At 48.6% G+C, this 18,417-nt stretch overlaps 1 protein-coding gene across 1 annotated transcript; it reads right to left on the reverse strand.

Annotated features, from left to right (window-relative positions):
- Nucleotides 1-11,512: 11,512 nt before the first annotated feature.
- Nucleotides 11,513-12,905, reverse strand: APOF (apolipoprotein F). The gene has a single exon (XM_053374842.1). It carries the CDS (start codon nt 12,832-12,834, stop codon nt 11,728-11,730), a length of 1,107 nt encoding a protein of 368 aa, XP_053230817.1. The 5' UTR covers nt 12,835-12,905; the 3' UTR covers nt 11,513-11,727.
- Between the last annotated feature and the right edge of the window lie 5,512 nt (nt 12,906-18,417).

Genomic DNA, 18,417 nt, shown 5'->3' on the forward strand with positions numbered 1-18,417 from the left:
CTCACCCCCCCCCACTCCAGTTGCTGGGAATTGCCATTTAAATGGTGTGTGTCTTGGGATCGATTGTGCAGGGCAGGGCTTATCTGCCCCCCCCAACTGTTTTACAGTGGTACCTCAGGTTACATCCGCTTCAGGTTACAGACTCTGCTAACCCAGAAATATTGCTTCAGGTTAAGAAAAATATTGCTTCAGCAGCAGCAGGAGGCCCCACTAGCTAAAGTGGTGCTTCAGGTTAAGAACAGTTTCAGGTTAAGTACGGACCTCCGGAACGAATTAAGTACTTAACCCGAGGTACCACTGTATTCAAGTTGGTACTCCTGGTTCCAGGCAAGTCTCCCTGCAGAGAGCATTCCACAAACAGTGAGACACCACAGAAAACGCCTGTTCTCGCTTAAGGCTGTACAGTGGTACCTCAGGTTACAAACACTCCAGGTTACAGACTCTGCTAACCCAGAAGTAGTACCTCGGGTTAAGAACTTTACCTCAGGATGAGTACAGAAATCGCACGGTGACGGGGGGGGGAGGCTCCATTAGCTAAAGTGCTGCCTCAGGTTAAGAACGGTTTCAGGTTAAGAACGGACCTCCGGAATGAATTTAGTTCGTAACCAGAGGTACCACTCTATCTCATTAAAGTGCTTCAAAACCAGCACTTTAAATTGAAAACTGATTGGCAGCCAGTGTAGTCAGGCCAGGACTAGTGTTACAGTCTCATGCCATTTTGCCCTGGTGAACAACCTGGCTGCTGAATTCCGCACCAGCTAAAGTTTCCAAACCATCTTCAGTTCAGAAGCACCTCTATGTAAATAACGCATTGCAGTAGGCTACTGAGCCCACTGAAAAGTATTGGCCTGTGGAGATAAGCTCTTCCCGCCTGTGGTGTTTTATCTCAGATAATCCAACCACAAGTGTAAGCCATCATATGGCGCTGCAGTTATCAACCACTGAACATGCATGCGTGAGCCTGCTTTTGCTCAATTGTTGAAGGTGTCCTATGCTCGGAACAAGTGTTGGGTCAGACACAACTCAGCGCTATCTAGTTTCATGGGCATGTGGTTGTATGATTTGCAGTGGTCCAAAGCTTATTTGGGAGTGTAAATCCCCTATTCCTTTCTACATGCAGTGTGCGTCTGAAAAAAAGGCAAACGTTCCCCCCCCCCAATTGTCTTCTAAACAAGACAGACCTTGAGGTTGCTCACCGCCAAGACCAGTACAGTGGTACCTCAGGTTACATACGCTTCAGGTTACAGACTCCGCTAACCCAGAAATAGTGCTTCAGGTTAAGAACTTTGCTTCAGGATGAGAACAGAAATCGGGCTCCAGCGGCACGGCAGCAGCAGGAGGCCCCATTAGTTAAAGTGGTGCTTCAGGTTAAGAACAGTTTCAGGTTAAGTACGGACCTCCGGAACGAATTAAGTACTTATCCTGAGGTACCACTGTATCTGCTACCCAAAGCAATTGCTTCATATTCTTTCATAGCGACATAGTAGAACATGTGAAGAAACATCTAATGTAAGGCTCCTCTGAGTATATTAAGAGTAAAAGCTGAATTTGAGCAAAGGGAGTGGTTCCAAAGTTTTCACAGGCAGTTGGGCTTGAGCCACTGCTGGAAATGGTTTTAACAGGCTGGTGGTTTCAAATTGGTTCATGTTCTTTCTCCTTTGTCCCAAGTCTGAGAGCATAAAGTGCCAACAAGAGGACTGGAAACGCCCTCTGATTGTTTACACCAGCTGATTGCTCTACCCACCTATCACTGTTGTCCCACGGGGTGGGGTGGGGGGCAGATAAAGATCCAAAATGGCCCCACCCCACCCTGCTCTAGAATGTGCCTGAGCTGCATGTGAACTTAATGCTTAAAGCAGGCTTCATCGACGGGCCATGTGCAGAGGGTTGTTTGACATTTGTGATCCCATGCACCTGTAAAGACCATAAGGTAAAGGTAAAGGGACCCCTGACCACTAGGTCCAGTCGTGACCGACTCTGGCGAACCAGAGCAGTGCATGGAAACGCCATTTACCTTCCCGCTGGAGTGGTACCTATTTATCTACGTGCACTTTGACGTGCTTCCGAACTGCTAGGTTGGCAGGAGCAGGGACCGAGCAATGGGAGCTCACCCCGTCGCAGGGATTCAAACCACCGACCTTCTGATCAGCAAGTCCTAGGCTCTGTGGTTTAACCTACAGTGCCACCCGCGTCCATAAACCATAGGTTTCATTTATAGACCATAGGTTTATAGACCATAGGTTCATTTACAGACCATAGGTTTCATTTATAGCAGCCTTTCTCAGGTGGACTATAACTCCCATCATTCCTGGCCTCTGGCCCTCCTAGCTAGGCATGATGCGAGTTGTAGTCCAGCAACATCTAAGGCTGCTTTAAGGGAAACCCAAAAGCACCAACCCCCTTTTTAAAAAGAAGATAAATGTCAGTGGAACCTTCAACAAGAGTCTTGCACCCTGGAGTGCACCTTGTTCAGGAATCCAGCCACCCTAGTCAGTTCCTGCATTTCATGGTATGCTGTGATCTCTGAACATACGGTATTCATTAGTGCTGCAAATCTTGGGAGTTCCCCCCAAACCCAAGCTTTCAGATAACTCTATCTTATGTGTGGGTGGTGCCATTTCCGCTCCTCACACGACGGCACTCATAGCCTGAACATCGGAAATAAGAGGGAACAATTCTGGCAAGAGTGGTTCATCTATAGGCAACCTTTGACCGTTTATTTCCAATTCTTATATATTTGCATAACTGCACAGCCACCCACTGTGTCTGCTGAGGGTGACATTTGACCAGAAACGGGAGCGATGACATTGGCCTTCTCCAAACCACAATCGAAATCAGCGTGGCGGCGCATCATTATGATAGCAATTCCCACACGCTTTGAGTGCAGGCAATGCTGGGCGGCTGAAGGGTGGAAGAAGCATGCTGCGGGAAGCAAGCATCACATTTCCAGACTGCAAATGTTATCAAACGCCTGTTCTAAATGGGTAGAATAAGCACAAAGATTTTCGTGCAATTATTTTTGCAGGGGACGAGGAAAAGGAAGCAAGCAAGTGCAGGAGGGAGGGAGAAAGCTTGCAAGAAGGGACTGCATTATGAGATGCAAGGCAGACAAGAAGAAATGAAGGAGGAAATCAATACGAAACAAATGTATCTGGTGCTCAAAAAATCTGCTCGGGCATAAATGCCAACCCCTCCTAAGAGTCTCCATAAGACCCACTGCAAGATGCAAAACCTCTATGCCCAAATACTAGATACAGTGATACCTTGGTTCTCAAACACCTTGGTACTCAAACAACTTGGAACCCAAACACTGCAAACCCAGAAGTAAGTGTTCCGGTTTGTGAACTTTTTCGGAAGCCGAACGTGCTCTGTTTTGAGTGCCGCACTTCCGTTTTGAGTGTTACACTGAGGTGTGTCTGTTTTTGCTATTTATTTTGCGTTTTTGTTTCTGCGGCTCTTTTTTGTTTTGTTTTTGTGACCGTGTGGCACCCAGTTCAGCTACTGATTGATTGATTGATTGATTGATTGTGTGACTGCAGTACATTGATTATTGCTTTCATTTTATGGATCAGTGGTCTTGTCAGATAGTAAAATTCATGTTAAATTGCTGTTTTAGGGGTTGTGTTTAAAAGGATGAATCCATTACTTTCTATGGGAAAGTGCCCCTTGGTTTTGGAACGCTTTGGTTTTGGAACAGACTTCTAGAATGGATTAAGAATTCAAATTTCTGTTGTAGACCACCTTTTCTGTGATGTAGGTATGATGTTTGTGGGGCGTGGTCTTGGGTTACGCTCCTTCTGTGATGTATGTATGATGTATGGAGGGGTGGTCTTGAGCTCCAGGGTAGGCAATTTAAAATGTTTATATAAGGGCAGGCACACCTTGGTTCTGGGTCCTCCTCCTTTCCTGCGTGTGAGGGGAGCGCCCTGTTGCAACAGTTCAATAAAGATCAGGCTTACTAGCTCCTTTGCTTCTCAGTATTCTCTGTTATTTTCTCCTACCGATGGAAAACCTACAAATGACTCTATAAGGGCTCTTGTGTCCCCCATAAGGGAATAAGGGCAGATTTTGTTTATTACAATATCTAGTATGCAAAAGCATGCTACAAATAACAGACTGATCATACAATTTTATAGCAAGAAACGCTTGATTGAGAAGAGAAGGCGCTTTGTTGCAACTAGATGACGACGACGGGGCCTGAGAGATTGGAGGGGACAGGATAAGGCCCCTTCTCTCTGAAGTAGCGTACCAAATAATGCACACCGCTTCGGACCGCCGGCTTTAGAGCTGCAGAAATCCCCATCCCCCAAACGCTGCCTGCCCCGCCTGTCACTGCGAGCAGTGTATCCTGGCTGACATCTACAAGGGTATCTATACCACGTTCCTCTGCCAGCTCCTTGCAGTCCTTGGCCGCAAAGTAAATGGTGGTTCCAAGGTTGTAGGCGGTGCTGACTCCAGGAATCCAGTTCACGACTGCATGGACTTTTTGCTCCGTCTCACTAGTACAGTTGTCCGGGGTGGAACGTCGGCCTCTTGGAGGCCCGTGGCACTTACGGAGCCAGGTGTAGGCACCACGCTGGGGCAAGAGATAGCTACCCTCTCGTGCCACCACATGGAACCAACTGCTGCCATTAGAGGACACTCCGGCACAAGAATCCCGTAGGCGGTAACAGGCTCTGGAAGCCATCCCAAAGCCCCGGTAGACTCTGTATTCTTTGCCGTGCAGGAAGGATCCGTTCACCGGCACCAGATCCTGGCAGTGCCGGACCGGTGTTTGCGCCTGCAGGTTCAAGAAGAATCTCAAGGCAGCGCTGCTCTTCCTCTGACCAGGGGAGCGAGTGGTGTTCAGAATCCCGGCCATCGCAAACAGGAGGTCATCCGTATCTGTCTGTCCCAACTCCTTGTAGAGGCGCAGGATGAGGGTTTCCGCGTGCCGGCTACAGCCTGCCCTTTGCAGGGCCAGCACTAATGCAGCTCGGATGAGGGTCTGGGAGAGCTCAGGCACATCAGCAAAACCGTCCAGGGCTTCAGGCATCAAGTCCTCGCAGGAAACCCCCTTTTGGGGCAAATGGGGGGATTTGGGGGAGATGGAGCTCAGGAAGATGCGGAGAGGAACAGAGGGGGAGTCAGAGGTCAGTGGGTGGTCTTCGGAAGCCTTCTCCCTGGGATTTGCCATGGGCAGCAAGCGCCCTTCCGATTCATGGCATAGGAGCAGGAAGCCAAAGAAAGTCAAGGCGGCCTTGGGAGGCAGCGAGGGCCGATACATGTTGGACAGATTCATTGGAAGTCCTGTTGAAAGGAGGAAACTGAGAAACATTTGGCTCTCATATTTTTATGAGATGGTCTAGGGGCCCTGAGCTCCAAAGCCCTTTGGATCAGGTTCCAGGGGCACAGGAATACCACACCTTTAATTAACATAGCTTTAAATCACATTAGCTGTGGCTTGTTAAGGCTGCTGGGAGCTGCAGGTCTGCGGCAGGTACGCTACAGTACAGGGAGCCAGTGTGGTGTAGTGGTTAAGAGCAGTGGACTCATAATCTGGTGAACCGGGTTTGATTCCCCGCTCCTCCACATGCAGCTGCTGGGAGACCTTGGGCTAGTCACACTTCTCTGAAGTCTCTCAGCCCCACTCACCTCACAGAGTGTTTGTTGTGGGGGAGGAAGGGAAAGGAGAATGTTAGCCGCTTGGAGACTCCTTCGGGTAGTGATAAAGCGGGATATCAAATCCAAACTACTCTACTCTACTCTACTACAGTTCCCAGGATTCTTTGGGAAAAGTCACATGCTTTAAAAGTCTGATACGGATGGGACCAAGAGCTTCCCCTGGGCACCAGAAGTGCTTCCTCCCTTCATCAGGAGCACAGCGTTTGGCTGAAAGAAGGTGGTTTTAAGAACAGGAGGGTGGAACCCTTTCTCCCCGTGGCAGCTCACCCACCCACTTGCTTGTCATTTTTCATTTGCTGCTCTTTCCAAGATTGAAAGCAGCAGAATGTTTTCAGAAGGGGAGGAGGCAGGAAAAAACAGCTTGCCTATCATCTGCCTCCTGGGAAAACAGAGCAGAGGAAAATCAGGGAAAGGGAGCTGGTGGCTGCCCGGATGTTGTTGAACTCCCAGCTTCCATCAGCCCCAGCTGCCGTGGCCAGTGGAACTGTAGTCCAGCACCAGTTGCTCCATCCCTGGTGCAAACCTTCAATACCCAGAACCAGAAACGGTGAGGGTGGGAGAGAATGAATAAAGGAGCATTTAGGGGGAAATGCTTTTATGGGCTCATCAGTGTTTCATGCCTAGAAAGCACAGGTCCCAGCAGATTTCTCCTTGCCCTGCTCCTTTCCACAGGGAAAACCGCTCTTTACCTCTCAATCGGAGCAAATGTTGATCCAGAGGAAACCTGAAATGCCATTTGATCCAATTAAGGCAGCCATAGGCAAACTCGACCCTCCAGATGTTTTGGGACTACAACTCCCACCATCCCTGACCACTGGTCCTGTTAGCTAGGGATGATGGGAGTTGTCGTCCCAAAACATCTGGAGGTCCCAGGCCGCAGAGAGGTTAGGCTGGCCTCAACCAGAGCCAGGGCTTTTTTGGCTGTGGCTCCGATCTGGTGGAACGCTCTGTCACAAGAGACTAGGGCCCTGCGGGACTTGACATCTTCCTGCAGGGCCTGCAAGACAGAGCTGTTCCACCAAGCCTTTGACCAGGGCACAGCCTGACCCCCCCTTTGGCAATCTTCACAGAACTCTAGCCCAATGGTTGCCATTAATTTGATTTGAATTAATTTTATAATGAAATGATTTTAGAGTGTTGTATTATTTTATTTTTGTTAGCCGCCCTGAGCCTGGCTTCGGCTGGGGAGGGCGGGATATAAATAAAAATTTACTATTATTATTATTTTTCCTGGGGGAAAGCAGCAGGTCAACAAGAGGAAGTGGACGAGCCCTAACATCTAAAGGGAACACGCTCCACAGGTCAGAGTCCCATATGGAACTGTCTGAGCTGACTTAAAACAAACAAATGTGAGACAGGGAGCTCCATCCCAAACAGAACGCTAAGTTGAAGGACAGAAGATACTTTCCACTGTGTGTGGTGTTTAAGAAGCAAATCTAAGACCATTGGAGGGCTCTCTTACAAATGTCAGTTAAAACAGCTCAAGGCTTGACCGCGTCATAATAAAATTGGATTCCAACTCAGGGTTGTTCCAGACCTCTCCCAGTTAAGGTGGGGGGGTTCTTCCACGTTTAGCTTTCCAAGGATGGGAAAACCTCACATTTAAAAGAGGGAAAGATTTTGGAGAACACTGGGGCAAGGGGGTGGGATGTCATACGGACCTGCCCACATTAATGGAGAGGCAGGCTGGTTCAAATCCACATTTTCCTCCAATGTGGACAAGCTCTCCATAAGCCACGACTCTCTGCTACACTGCCAAGTTCATTTGCACAAGGAACCCTCACAGGTCTGATCAATATTATTATTATTATTATTATTATTATTATTATTATTATTATTATTATTAATACACCACCCATCTGGCTGGGTTTCCCCAGCCACTCTGGGTGGCTTTCAACAGAATATTAAAATACAATAGTCTATTAAACATTAAAAGCTTCCCTAAACAGGGCTGCCTTCAGATGTCTTCTAAAAGTCTGGTAGGTGTTTTTCTCTTTGACATTTGGTGGGAGGGCGTTCCACAGGGCGGGTGCCACTACCGAGAAGGCCCTCTGTCTGGTTCCCTGTAACTTCACTTCTCGCAATGAGGGAACTGCCAGAAGGCCCTCAGCGCTGGACCTCAGTGTCCGGGCAGAACAATGGGGGTGGAGACGCTCCTTCAGGTATACTGGACCGAGGCCGTTTAGGGCTTTAAAGGTCAGCACCAACACTTTGAATTGTGCTCGGAAACGTACTGGGAGCCAATGTAGGTCTTTCAAGACCATGGTTGATATTGGGCTCTTTTGGGAGAAAGGGTGGAATAGAAATGAAATAAAGGAATGCAATGCAATGTCAGGTGCTAATCCTATCAGCCTAGCACTCTGTCCTGCTACCTTGTCTCCAGAATGAAACCCTGGTTTGCTCCTCTGCAAGTCCCTTAAAACCTTTTCCCCCACGCCAGCCTTTTCCCACCCACTCACCTGCCACCAGGAAGAAGCAGCTTACCTTTTTTGCAGAGGAGGCACAAGCGTATAGAGAATCTAGTTGGAAATCCAGAGCCTTTTGCCCCTGTGTTATAGATCTCTACCCTGGTTGGTCAGTCTTATCAGCAGACCTCATTGCAACACACAGCTTCACTATCAAGTTCTGGCATCTTTGCGAGGGTCACTGTCAACTTTTTTTTTTTTTTCAGCATTCCCTGCGTTGATTCAGCAGCTTATTTTAGTAGGGATTCCCGGGAGCAGAACACAGGGGAAGTCCTTTGCAACCAACACGATCTAAGAGCTGGAGCTATGTCCTTTTAAAGGTAAAGGTAAAGGGACCCCTGACCATTAGGTCCAGTCGTGACCGACTCTGGGGTTGCGGCGCTCATCTCGCTTTACTGGCCAAGGGAGCCGGCGTACAGCTTCCGGGTCATGTGGCCAGCATGACTAAGCCGCTTCTGGCGAACCAGAGCAGCGCACGGAAACGCCGTTTACCTTCCCGCCGGAGTGGTACCTATTTATCTACTTGCACTTTGACGTGCTTTTGAACTGCTAGGTTGGCAGGAGCAGGGACCGGGCAACGGGAGCTCACCCTGTCGTGGGGACTCGAACCACTGACCTTCTGATCAGCAAGTCCAGGGCTCTGTGGTTTAACCCACAGCGCCACCCATGTCCTTTTACAAAGCTGTAGAATGGCACACCTTGCCATTGAGGGCACTGTGGATGACAGACAGATCCAGGAGTATCCTCAAGCTATGCATCTGCTCCTTCAGATGGCGTTCACAAGTGGCCCAACTATAAATCACTTATAAAAACCATCTCCAACTCCTCAAAAGATTCCATCAATGGCATCTCCGAATTTTTTTACACATCATTTGGGAAGACAGGCCAGTGTACTGGAAGAAGCAAAGATCAGCAGTGTCGAAGCAATGATTCTTCAACATCAACTTCGTTGGACTGGTCATGTTGTGCGGATGCCTGATTATCGTCTTCCAAAGCAACTACTCTATTCAGCACTTAAAAATGGAAAGCGTAATGCTGGTGGTCAACAAATGAGGTTTAAAGACAAAGCAAATCTTAAAAAATGTAGTATAAACACTGACAAGTGGGAAACACTGGCCTGTGAGCGCTCCAATTGGAGAACAGCCTTTTCCAAAGGTGTCATGGACTTTGAAGACGAACTTTGGACGTTGAAGCTCAAACTCAGGATGAATGGGAGAAATGTGCTAAGAGGAAGGCATGCTTGGCAAACCCTCGCTATGATCAACTCCTGCCTGGAAACCTATGTCGCCACTGTGGAAGGACGTGTGGATCCAGAATTGGCCTCCACAGTCACTTACGGACTCACTGTCAAAACCGTGTTCATGAAAGACAATCTTACTTGGCTACGGGGGAATGCCAAAGAAGAAGCACGTTCAGAGGAAGTGCAACCCCATCCAGAACAGGTAACTTGACTGTTTCTCAGACCACCCACCCAAATAGCATCTTGCTTTCCTAAAATTCAAGCACAATTTATTAGCCTCAACCAGGAAAACCAATGCATTCAGACACTGATCCAGAGCATTCACCGTCAAGTCTCACTCGATTCAGATGTTTTCGAGAATTATTATGTTTGTTACTACTACTACTATTGTTGTTATTATCATTTATTAAATTTGTATACTGCCCTCTAGGGACGCGGGTGGCGCTGTGGGTTAAACCACAGAGCCTAAGACTTGCCGATCAGAAGGTCAGCGGTTCGAATCCCCGCAACGGAGTGAGCTCCCGTTGCTCGGTCCCTGCTCCTGCCAACCTAGCAGTTCGAAAGCACGTCAAAGTGCAAGTAGATAAATAGGTACCGCTCCAGCGGGAAGGTAAACAGCGTTTCTGTGCGCTGCTCTGGTTCGCCAGAAGCTGCTTAGTCATGCTGGCCACAGGACCCGGAAGCTGTATGCCGGCTCCCTCAGCCAATAAAGCGAGATGAGCGCCGCAACCCCAGAGTCAGCCACAACTGGACCTAAAGGTCAGGGGTCCCTTTACCTTTATACTGCCCTTTATCCATAAATCTCAGGGTGGTTCACAATGTATGGTTACAATATAAAAAAACACACAAAATACATAATAAAAATAAGAACGATAGCAAAGCAATAAGCCCACCCCCAAGACATTTAAAAGGGCATCAGATATCAATCAGCCCAAAGCCTGGTTGAAGAGGAACACTTTAGCCTGGTGCCTAAAAGTGTATAGTGAAGGAGCCAGCCAAACCTCTTTGGGGAAAGCTTTCCACAAATGGGGAGCCACTGCAGAAAAGGCCCAGTCTTGTATTACCAGCCTTTGGATCTCTCATGTTTAAAAACACTTGCACGGACACTCTCCTGGAGGGGCCACAGAGCCGAAGTACTTTTGAAACACAGGTTTTTAGAAAAGTGTTGTCTATTATTCTTTATTAAATTCATATATTGCCCTATACCCACAGGTCTCAGGGTGGTTCACAGGGTAAAAGCAGAATATAAAACCACAAAATATATAAAATGAAAACAACCCAATAATGCCCCCCACATTTTAAAAGGGCATAGTATGTCAATCAACCAAAGGCCTGGTTAAAAAGGAAAATTTTTGCCTGGCGCCTAAAGGTATATAAATGAGGGCTCCAGGCGAATCTCTCTGGGGAGAGCTTTCCACAGATGGGGAGCCACTGCAGAGAAGGCCCTGTTCTCGTCTTCTCGTCCTCCAGACCGCACAAAAGGGTCTCAGAAGATGATCTCAGGGTCCAGGTAGGCAGCCTTTGAGGTACTGTAGTCCTGAGCCATCTAAGGCTTTGTAGGTCAAAACCAGCACTTCGGGGGGGTTTTTGGTTTTTTTTAATTAACAATTTATTGATTTTCCAAAAAGATAACATCAAAAAGTAAACATAATAACAACAGTATATAAAGAAAAGGAAAAAAAACAGAAAAAACCAACATAATGAAAGAACACTGTATTTTTGCTTGACTTCCCTCCCCCCCTCTTGCTTTCATTGTTTAATACTTGTTCGCGCACGTCCTTAAAACCTTTTAATCTTAATAGTCCAATTTTAAAACCTTGTTCATCGTAATACAAGTGAGTTTCAAAAATTATACTAACTTAAAAGTATATACACAAAGCTTAAAAGACGAGCATCAAATCTTTACCCCCCTTTTTTTAATAATCAAAGTCCTCTTTCTCTCTTGGATTCTACATTGACTAAATTAACCTAAATAGTTCAATAGTTTAGTTTGCCAATCTTCTTCATCTTCTTTGCTGGAGGTTTCTTCCTCCTCTAGGGGTAGGATGGTCTTGGCCTGGCATCCACTCTCACGTACAGGAACAAAGTATTTTATTCAATAAGTCCAACAATTCCTGTACAATTTCATAAGTTCAGGTTTTTTAAAAACAATCATTTTCCACATTGCTTTCAGACATGTCTTATCCCAGGCCTTTCTAATAATTTCAAAACCAGCACTTTGAACTAGAACTTCTAGCAGACAAAAGCAAGCAAATAAGGATCCTCTGTTTCTGCCACCCCAAAAAACATCTGTGTTCTCTAGGCGATGGAGAGTTCACGAGAGTCGCTTCATCTGGGCTAGGAACAGTTATGGAGCAGCTAGAAGGTGGTGACTGGACCAGAGTAGTTGGAAGGGACAGGAAAAGTGTTCCTCTCCTCTCTCAAATACCTCAGCATGGCACGCACTGCTGTCTTCAAGCCTGGCTTTAGCCCCGCATAAATCCCCATGCCAAGAACGCCGCTGGCCCCGCCAGTCGCAAAAAGCAGAAAATCATGGCCTATGTCTATGGCGCAGCTCATAGCACGCTGATGCGCCAGTTCCATGCAGTTCAGCTTTGCAAAGTACACGCTGGTGGCAAGGCTGTAGAAGGCGCCGACCCAAGGAATCCAGTCCAGGATAAGGTAGATTTTCTCCTCAGTCTCATTGTCGCAGTCCTCCGCGGTGGAACGGCGGCCTCTTCCAAGCCTGCGGCACTGGTGGAGCCAGGAGGTGGCGCCATGGCGGGGCAGGAAGTAGCTGCCCTTTCTTTCCACCACGTAGAAGCTGGTGCTGTCGCTGGAGGCCACGCCGGCACAGGAATCCCCTAGACGGTGACAGGCTTTGGAAGCCGCTGGAAAACCCCGGTAGACTTTGTGTGCCTTGCCGTACAGGAGGGACCCGTTCACCGGCAACAGACCTCGGCAGTGATGGACTGGCGTTTGCGCAAGCTGGTCCAAGTTGAATTGCAAGGCTACGCTGCTCTTCCTCTGACCGGGGGACTGAGTGGTGTTCAGAGACCCGGCCATCGCAAAGAGGAGGTCGTCCGAATCTACCTGTCCTAGCTCCTCGTAGAGGTGCAAGACGAGGGTTTCCGCATGCCGGCTACAGCCTGCCCTTTGCAGGGCCAGCACTAAGGCAGCTCGGATGAGGGTCTGGGAGAGCTCAGGCACATCAGCAAAACCGTCCAGGGCTTCAGGCATCAAGTCCTCGCAGGAAACCCCTTTTTGGGGCAACTGGGGGGAATTCGGGGAGATGGAGCTCAGGAAGATGCGGAGAGGAACAGAGGGGGAGTCAGAGGTCAGTGGGTGGTCTTCGGAAGCCTTCTCCCTGGGATTCGCCATGGACAGCAAGTGCACTTCCGATTCATGGCATAGGAGCAGGAAGCCAAAGAAAGTCAAGAAGGCCTTGGGAGGTAGCGAGGGCCGATACATGTTGGACAGGTTCATTGGAAGTCCTGTTGAAAGGAGGAGACAGAAGATCTAGCTCTTACTTGGGAATCTGTATGGGGGAGTGTGACACTGGGGCAGATAAAAAGGTAAAGGAACCCTGGATGGTTAAGTCCAGCCAAAGGCAACTATGGGGTTGCGGCGCTCATCTTGCTCTCAGGCCGAGGGAGCTGGCATTTGTCCACAGACAGCTTTTCTGGGTCACGTGGCCAGCAGAACTAAACCGCTTCTGGCGCAACGGAACACCGTGATAAAAACTAGAGTGCACAGAAACACCGTTTACCTTCCCGCCACAGTGATACCTATTTATCTACTTGAATTGGTATGCTTTCAAACTGCTAGATTGGCAGGAGCTGGCACAGAGCAATGGGAGTTCACTCTGTTACGGGGATTCGAACCGCCAACCTTCTGATCGGGAAGCCCAAGAGGCTCAGTGGTTTAGACTGACTGGGGACTGCAGACTTCTAAGTACATGGACTAGGGTTGTTAGGAGACCCCTATTCCCCTCAGTGTGGGACACGGGTGGCGCTGTGGGTAAAAGCCTCAGCGCCTAGGGCTTGCCAATCAAAAGGTCGGCGGTTCGAATCCCCGCGGCGGGGTGAGCTCCCGTTGCTCGGTCCCAGCGCCTGCCAACCTAGCAGTTCGAAAGCACCCCTGGGTGCAAGTAGATAAATAGGGACCGCTTACTAGCGGGAAGGTAAACGGCGTTTCCGTGTGCGGCTCTGGCTCGCCAGAGCAGCGATGTCACGCCGGCCACGTCACCCGGAAGTGTCTCCGGACAGCGCTGGCCCCCGGCCTCTTGAGTGAGATGGGCGCACAACCCTAGAGTCTGTCAAGACTGGCCCGTACGGGCAGGGGTACCTTTACCTTTACCTTTATTCCCCTCAGAGTTACCGGAGTAACCAGAGGTACCTCTGTATACAGTGGTACCTCTGGTTACGTACTTAATTCATTCCAGAGGTCTGTTCTTAACCTGAAACTGTTCTTAACCTGAAGCACCGCTTTAGCTAATGGGGCCTCCTGCTGCCGCCGGAGCCCGATTTCTGTTCTCATCCTGAAGCAAAGTTCTTAACCTGAGGTAATATTTCTGGGTTAGCGGAGTCTGTAACCTGAAGCGTATGTAACCTGAAGCATATGTAACCTGAGGTACCACTGTATAGCTCTAGAAGGGGAATAGGGGTCTCCCAGCAACTCTCAGCACCCTCAACAAACTACATCTCCCAGGATTCTTCAGGGGAAGCCATCACTGTTTAAAGCATCATGCTGAGACTATGCCCTCGCAGCAGTGGCAGCAGCCAGCGTTAAGTCTACATGCGAGGGCGTTAGGAGTTTGGGTTTGCTCAAATGAGAGTGGCTTCCTAAAAAAACCTCTGCTTGCAGCTGCTTTCTGTGAAGAATGTGCCCTAGGAAAAGCTGCTTTAGTTTGGACTCCTTGCCCCAAAATACTTCACTTCTTTTTGGATGATTGAAGTGAAAGTCAGCCTTCCCCTTAAGAGGGAATTAATCTCGCCCCGAGTTCTTTGTCAGGTCTAGACAGAGATTTCGAGGGAACACCTACTCTGCTGATGAGTAATCCCACACAGGGCCTTTCTATCAGCCAATAGAAAGCCTTTAGTCTCCTGCTTGAAACAAGGGTCACACGCACTCCAATACGTTGAAAGAATTCTGGGAGCTGTAGTTTATTAAAGGTGCTAAAGCCACAACTGAGTAGACTAGGTCCCAGGATTCTCTGGGGGCGTCATGTGCTTTAAATGTATCATTCAGCCCTTCATCAGGAGCACATTTTGGCCGGAAGGCGATGGCTTTAAGAACAGGAGGCTGGAACCATTTCTCCTAGTTCATACCCTCCCAACATTTCTCTGATGAAAATAGGGATGTCCTATGTAGTAGGTTTTGCAGGACGCGGGTAGCGCTGTGGGTTAAACCACAGAGCCTAGGACTTGCCAATCAGAAGGTCGGCGGTTCAAATCCCCGCGACGGGGTGAGCTCCCGTTGCTCGGTCCCTGCTCCTGCCAACCTAGCAGTTCGAAAGCACATCAAAGTGCAAGTAGATAAATAGGTACTGCTCCGGGGGGAAGGTAAACGGCATTTCCGTGCGCTGCTCTGGTTCGCCAGAAGCGGCTTAGTCATGCTGGCCACATGAGCTGGAAGCTGTACGCCGGCTCCCTCGGCCAATAAAGCGAGATGAGCGCCGCAACCCCAGAGTCGGCCACGACTGGTCCTAATGGTCAGGGTTCCCTTTACCTATGTACTAAGTTTACGATTTATACCTCGCTCATCTGACTGGGTTGCCCCAACCACTCTGGGCACTTCCAACACATATAAAAACACAGTAAAACGTTAAAAGAAACTTCCTTATACAGGGCTGCCTCCAGATGTTTTCTAAAGTTATCGCCTTGGCTTGGGGGTTGCATAACTCAATACCCTCCAACATTTCTCCCATGAAAATAGGGAGGTCCTAAGGAATATCAGCACATTCCAAGATCAAATCAGAAACTGGGATGGCTTCTGTAAATCTGAGACTGTCCCTGGAGAATAAGGACACTTGGAGGGTCTGCCAGTGGCATCCCACCCACTCACCTACTTTTCTACAGTAGCTGCTATTTCCAAGTGTGAAAGCAGCAGAATGTTTTCAGAAGGGGAGGAGGCAGAAAAAACAGCTTGCCTGTCATGTGCCTCCTGAAAAAACAAGAGCAGAGGAAAATCATGGCAAGGGAATTTGTGGCTGTCTAGTTGTTGTTTAGGGACACGGGTGGCGCTGTGGGTTAAACCACAGAGCCTAGGGCTTGCCAATCAGAAGGTCGGCGGTTCGAATCCCCGCAACGGGGTGAGCTCCCGTTGCTCAGTCCCTGCTCCTGCCAACCTAGCAGTTCGAAAGCACGTCAAAGTGCAAGTAGATAAATAGGTACCACTCCGGTGAGAAGGTAAACGGCGTTTCCGTGCGCTGCTCTGGTTTGCCAGAAGCGGCTTAGTCATGCTGGCCACATGACCCAGAAGCTGTCTGCGGGCAAACGCCGGCTCCCTCAGCCTATAGAGTGAGATGAGCGCGCAACCCCAGAGTCGGTCACGACTGGACCTAATGGTCAAGGGTCCCTTTACCTTAGTTGTTGTTTAACTCTCAAGATTCCCCATTCCTTGTTCAAACCCTCAAGATCTAGGTCAAGATATGGTGGGAGATGAAAAATGAACTGAGCGTTCAAAAAAAACCCCATTATGTTCTGAAGGTTACATCCTGTACAGGTCAGAGTTCCATATGGCGCTGTCAAAGCTGCTTAAAACAATAGCAATCAGGGTTCTTCACTGGGGGAAAAGCTTATGACAAAGCAGTGTCTTTCCCTTTGGTGCCGGCACTTAGGAAACACAATCTCATAAAGCAGCTGAGTCAGCCACGAATTGCAAGCAGCCAAGTTTGCTTGCACAAGATACTCCTAGAGATCTGGTCAATATCACAGCATCCGAGCTGCTTCTAGTGAACAGCCACATTATACATGCCAAGATTTTTATTTTCTCCAGATGCTGATCCTCATTCTAGAAACATAAGGGGCCTCCCTGCTAGCATAACACACTATCCTGGTCCTCATCTTCAAACTGAAACCCTTAAGTTTGCTCCTCTACAAGTCTCCTAAAATCTATTTCCCCCATAGCATGCTGGCCCCTGCCCATCCACCAGAATGGAGCAGCTTACCTGTTTGGAGAAGAGGCACAAACGTATAATTACCAAGGTGGGAATGCAGAGCCGTTTCCCCAGTGCTTATATATCTATATTCTGGGGTCTTATCAGGAGACCCCATTGCAACACTCTTGCTTCATTATCAAGTTAATTCATTATCAGCTTCCCCTCTCCCTTTGCAAGGGGCACAGATGTATTCATCCTCAACTCATTTTGGTTTCTGCTGCAGTTCTCTGGCTTTGTTTCAGCAGCTACTTTGAGCGGGAATTCCTGAAGAAGTCCTTTGCAACCAAAACGATCAAGGGGCTGGAGCTATTCACTTAAGAAGCAATGGTTACATCTGGGGATTTCGAATGTGGAAAGGACTGAGGGCAGACATGACAAGGGTTCTATAAAGTTGCGCATGGTATGAAGCTGAATGCCAATTCAGGGCACAGAGCGGAAAGCAACTCTTTACATTGCACATAGTTAAATCAATGGAACTGCCTCCCAGAATATGCAGTGATGGCCACCAGCTAGACTGGTTCCAACAGAGGATTAGGGTAAATTTATGGAGAGTACGGCTATTGCTGGCTGCTGGCCGTGTTTTCCGGTGTGAGAAGCAGACCGTCCCTGAATACCAGTTGCTGGGAATACCTGTTGCACTTATGTCCTGGATCAGACCCAATACCGATCTGGTCTGTCACCTTATTCTCAGGAGTGGCCAACCAGAAAACCCCAGGCAGCTCACAAAACAGGTCATGAGTGCCAACAACAGTCTCCCCACTTGCAATCCCCAGCAATTGCTCTCTAAAGTTTAGGCTGGGAACCCTGTGTTTCTCCAGATATTGGACTACAATGTCACAGGGCCTGTCCACACTTGTTCCATGCCTAGAAAGCAAAGGGTCAAAAGGTTTTCCACTTGTCCCGTGTTTTCCCCTTGGAAAACCCAGGCTAAATCGGAGTGAACCTCAATTTGCAAAAAAAACGGCTGATATTTTGCTCCGATTCAGCAAGATTTATTGGGGGAAAGCTGTGGGGCGAGCAGAATTGTGGAGGAGTCTATTCTTGTGTAGGGATGCGGGTGGCGCTGTGGGTTAAACAACAGAGCCTAGGGCTTGCTGATTAGAAGGTCGGCGGTTCGAATCCCCGTGACGGGGTGAGCTCCTGTTGCTCTGTCCCAGCTCCTGCCAACCTAGCAGTTCAAAAGCACACCAAAAGTGCAAGTAGATAAATAGGTACCGCTCCGGTGGGAAGGTAAACGCCGTTTCCGTGCGCTGCTCTGGTTTGCCAGAAGTGGCTTAGTCATGCTAGCCACATGACCCGGAAGCTGTACGCCGGCACCCTGGGCCAATAAAGTGAGATGAGCGCTGCAACCCCAGAGTCATCTGCGACTGGACCTAATGGTCAGGGGTCCCTTTACTTTTACCATTCCTGTGTGGGGTTGATGGCAGCTGGAGACAAACCACATCTGGAGTGCACCAGGTTCCGCATCCCAGGGCCTGGGGTACAAATCAGGCTTGGTGCAAACATATAGAGCTAGTGCCCATGTGCAAATGTGGGAATACTCAAATTACAGAAAAACCTGAAATTGCTAAAAGCAGGATTACTATTGCTTTCCTCCTCCTTTTTAAGGAAAGTCAATGCACTGAAACCATTGCAAAGCCCTCATCCCCTTCCCTACAAGAAGCTCTTGCATTTTTCAGCAGCTATGTAAAACAAGGAAGAAACGTTGGATTTCTTTAGAACTAGTCAGCCAAGGGTTGTTTGGGGGATTTTTATTATGAAAACACAACACAAGCACACAAGTCATGTGCTAACATTCCTGCCCTTCTGCCATGAATGAGAGGCAACCCTTATACATCTCTGACGTTGCCTCTGCCTGGAACAACCCAAGCAACGAAGTCAATAGCTGTCGGCAAGGAAAACTGCTA

The sequence above is a fragment of the Podarcis raffonei genome, chromosome 2 (genome assembly GCF_027172205.1).
Source record: "Podarcis raffonei isolate rPodRaf1 chromosome 2, rPodRaf1.pri, whole genome shotgun sequence".
Classification (NCBI taxonomy): Eukaryota; Metazoa; Chordata; class Lepidosauria; order Squamata; family Lacertidae; genus Podarcis; species Podarcis raffonei.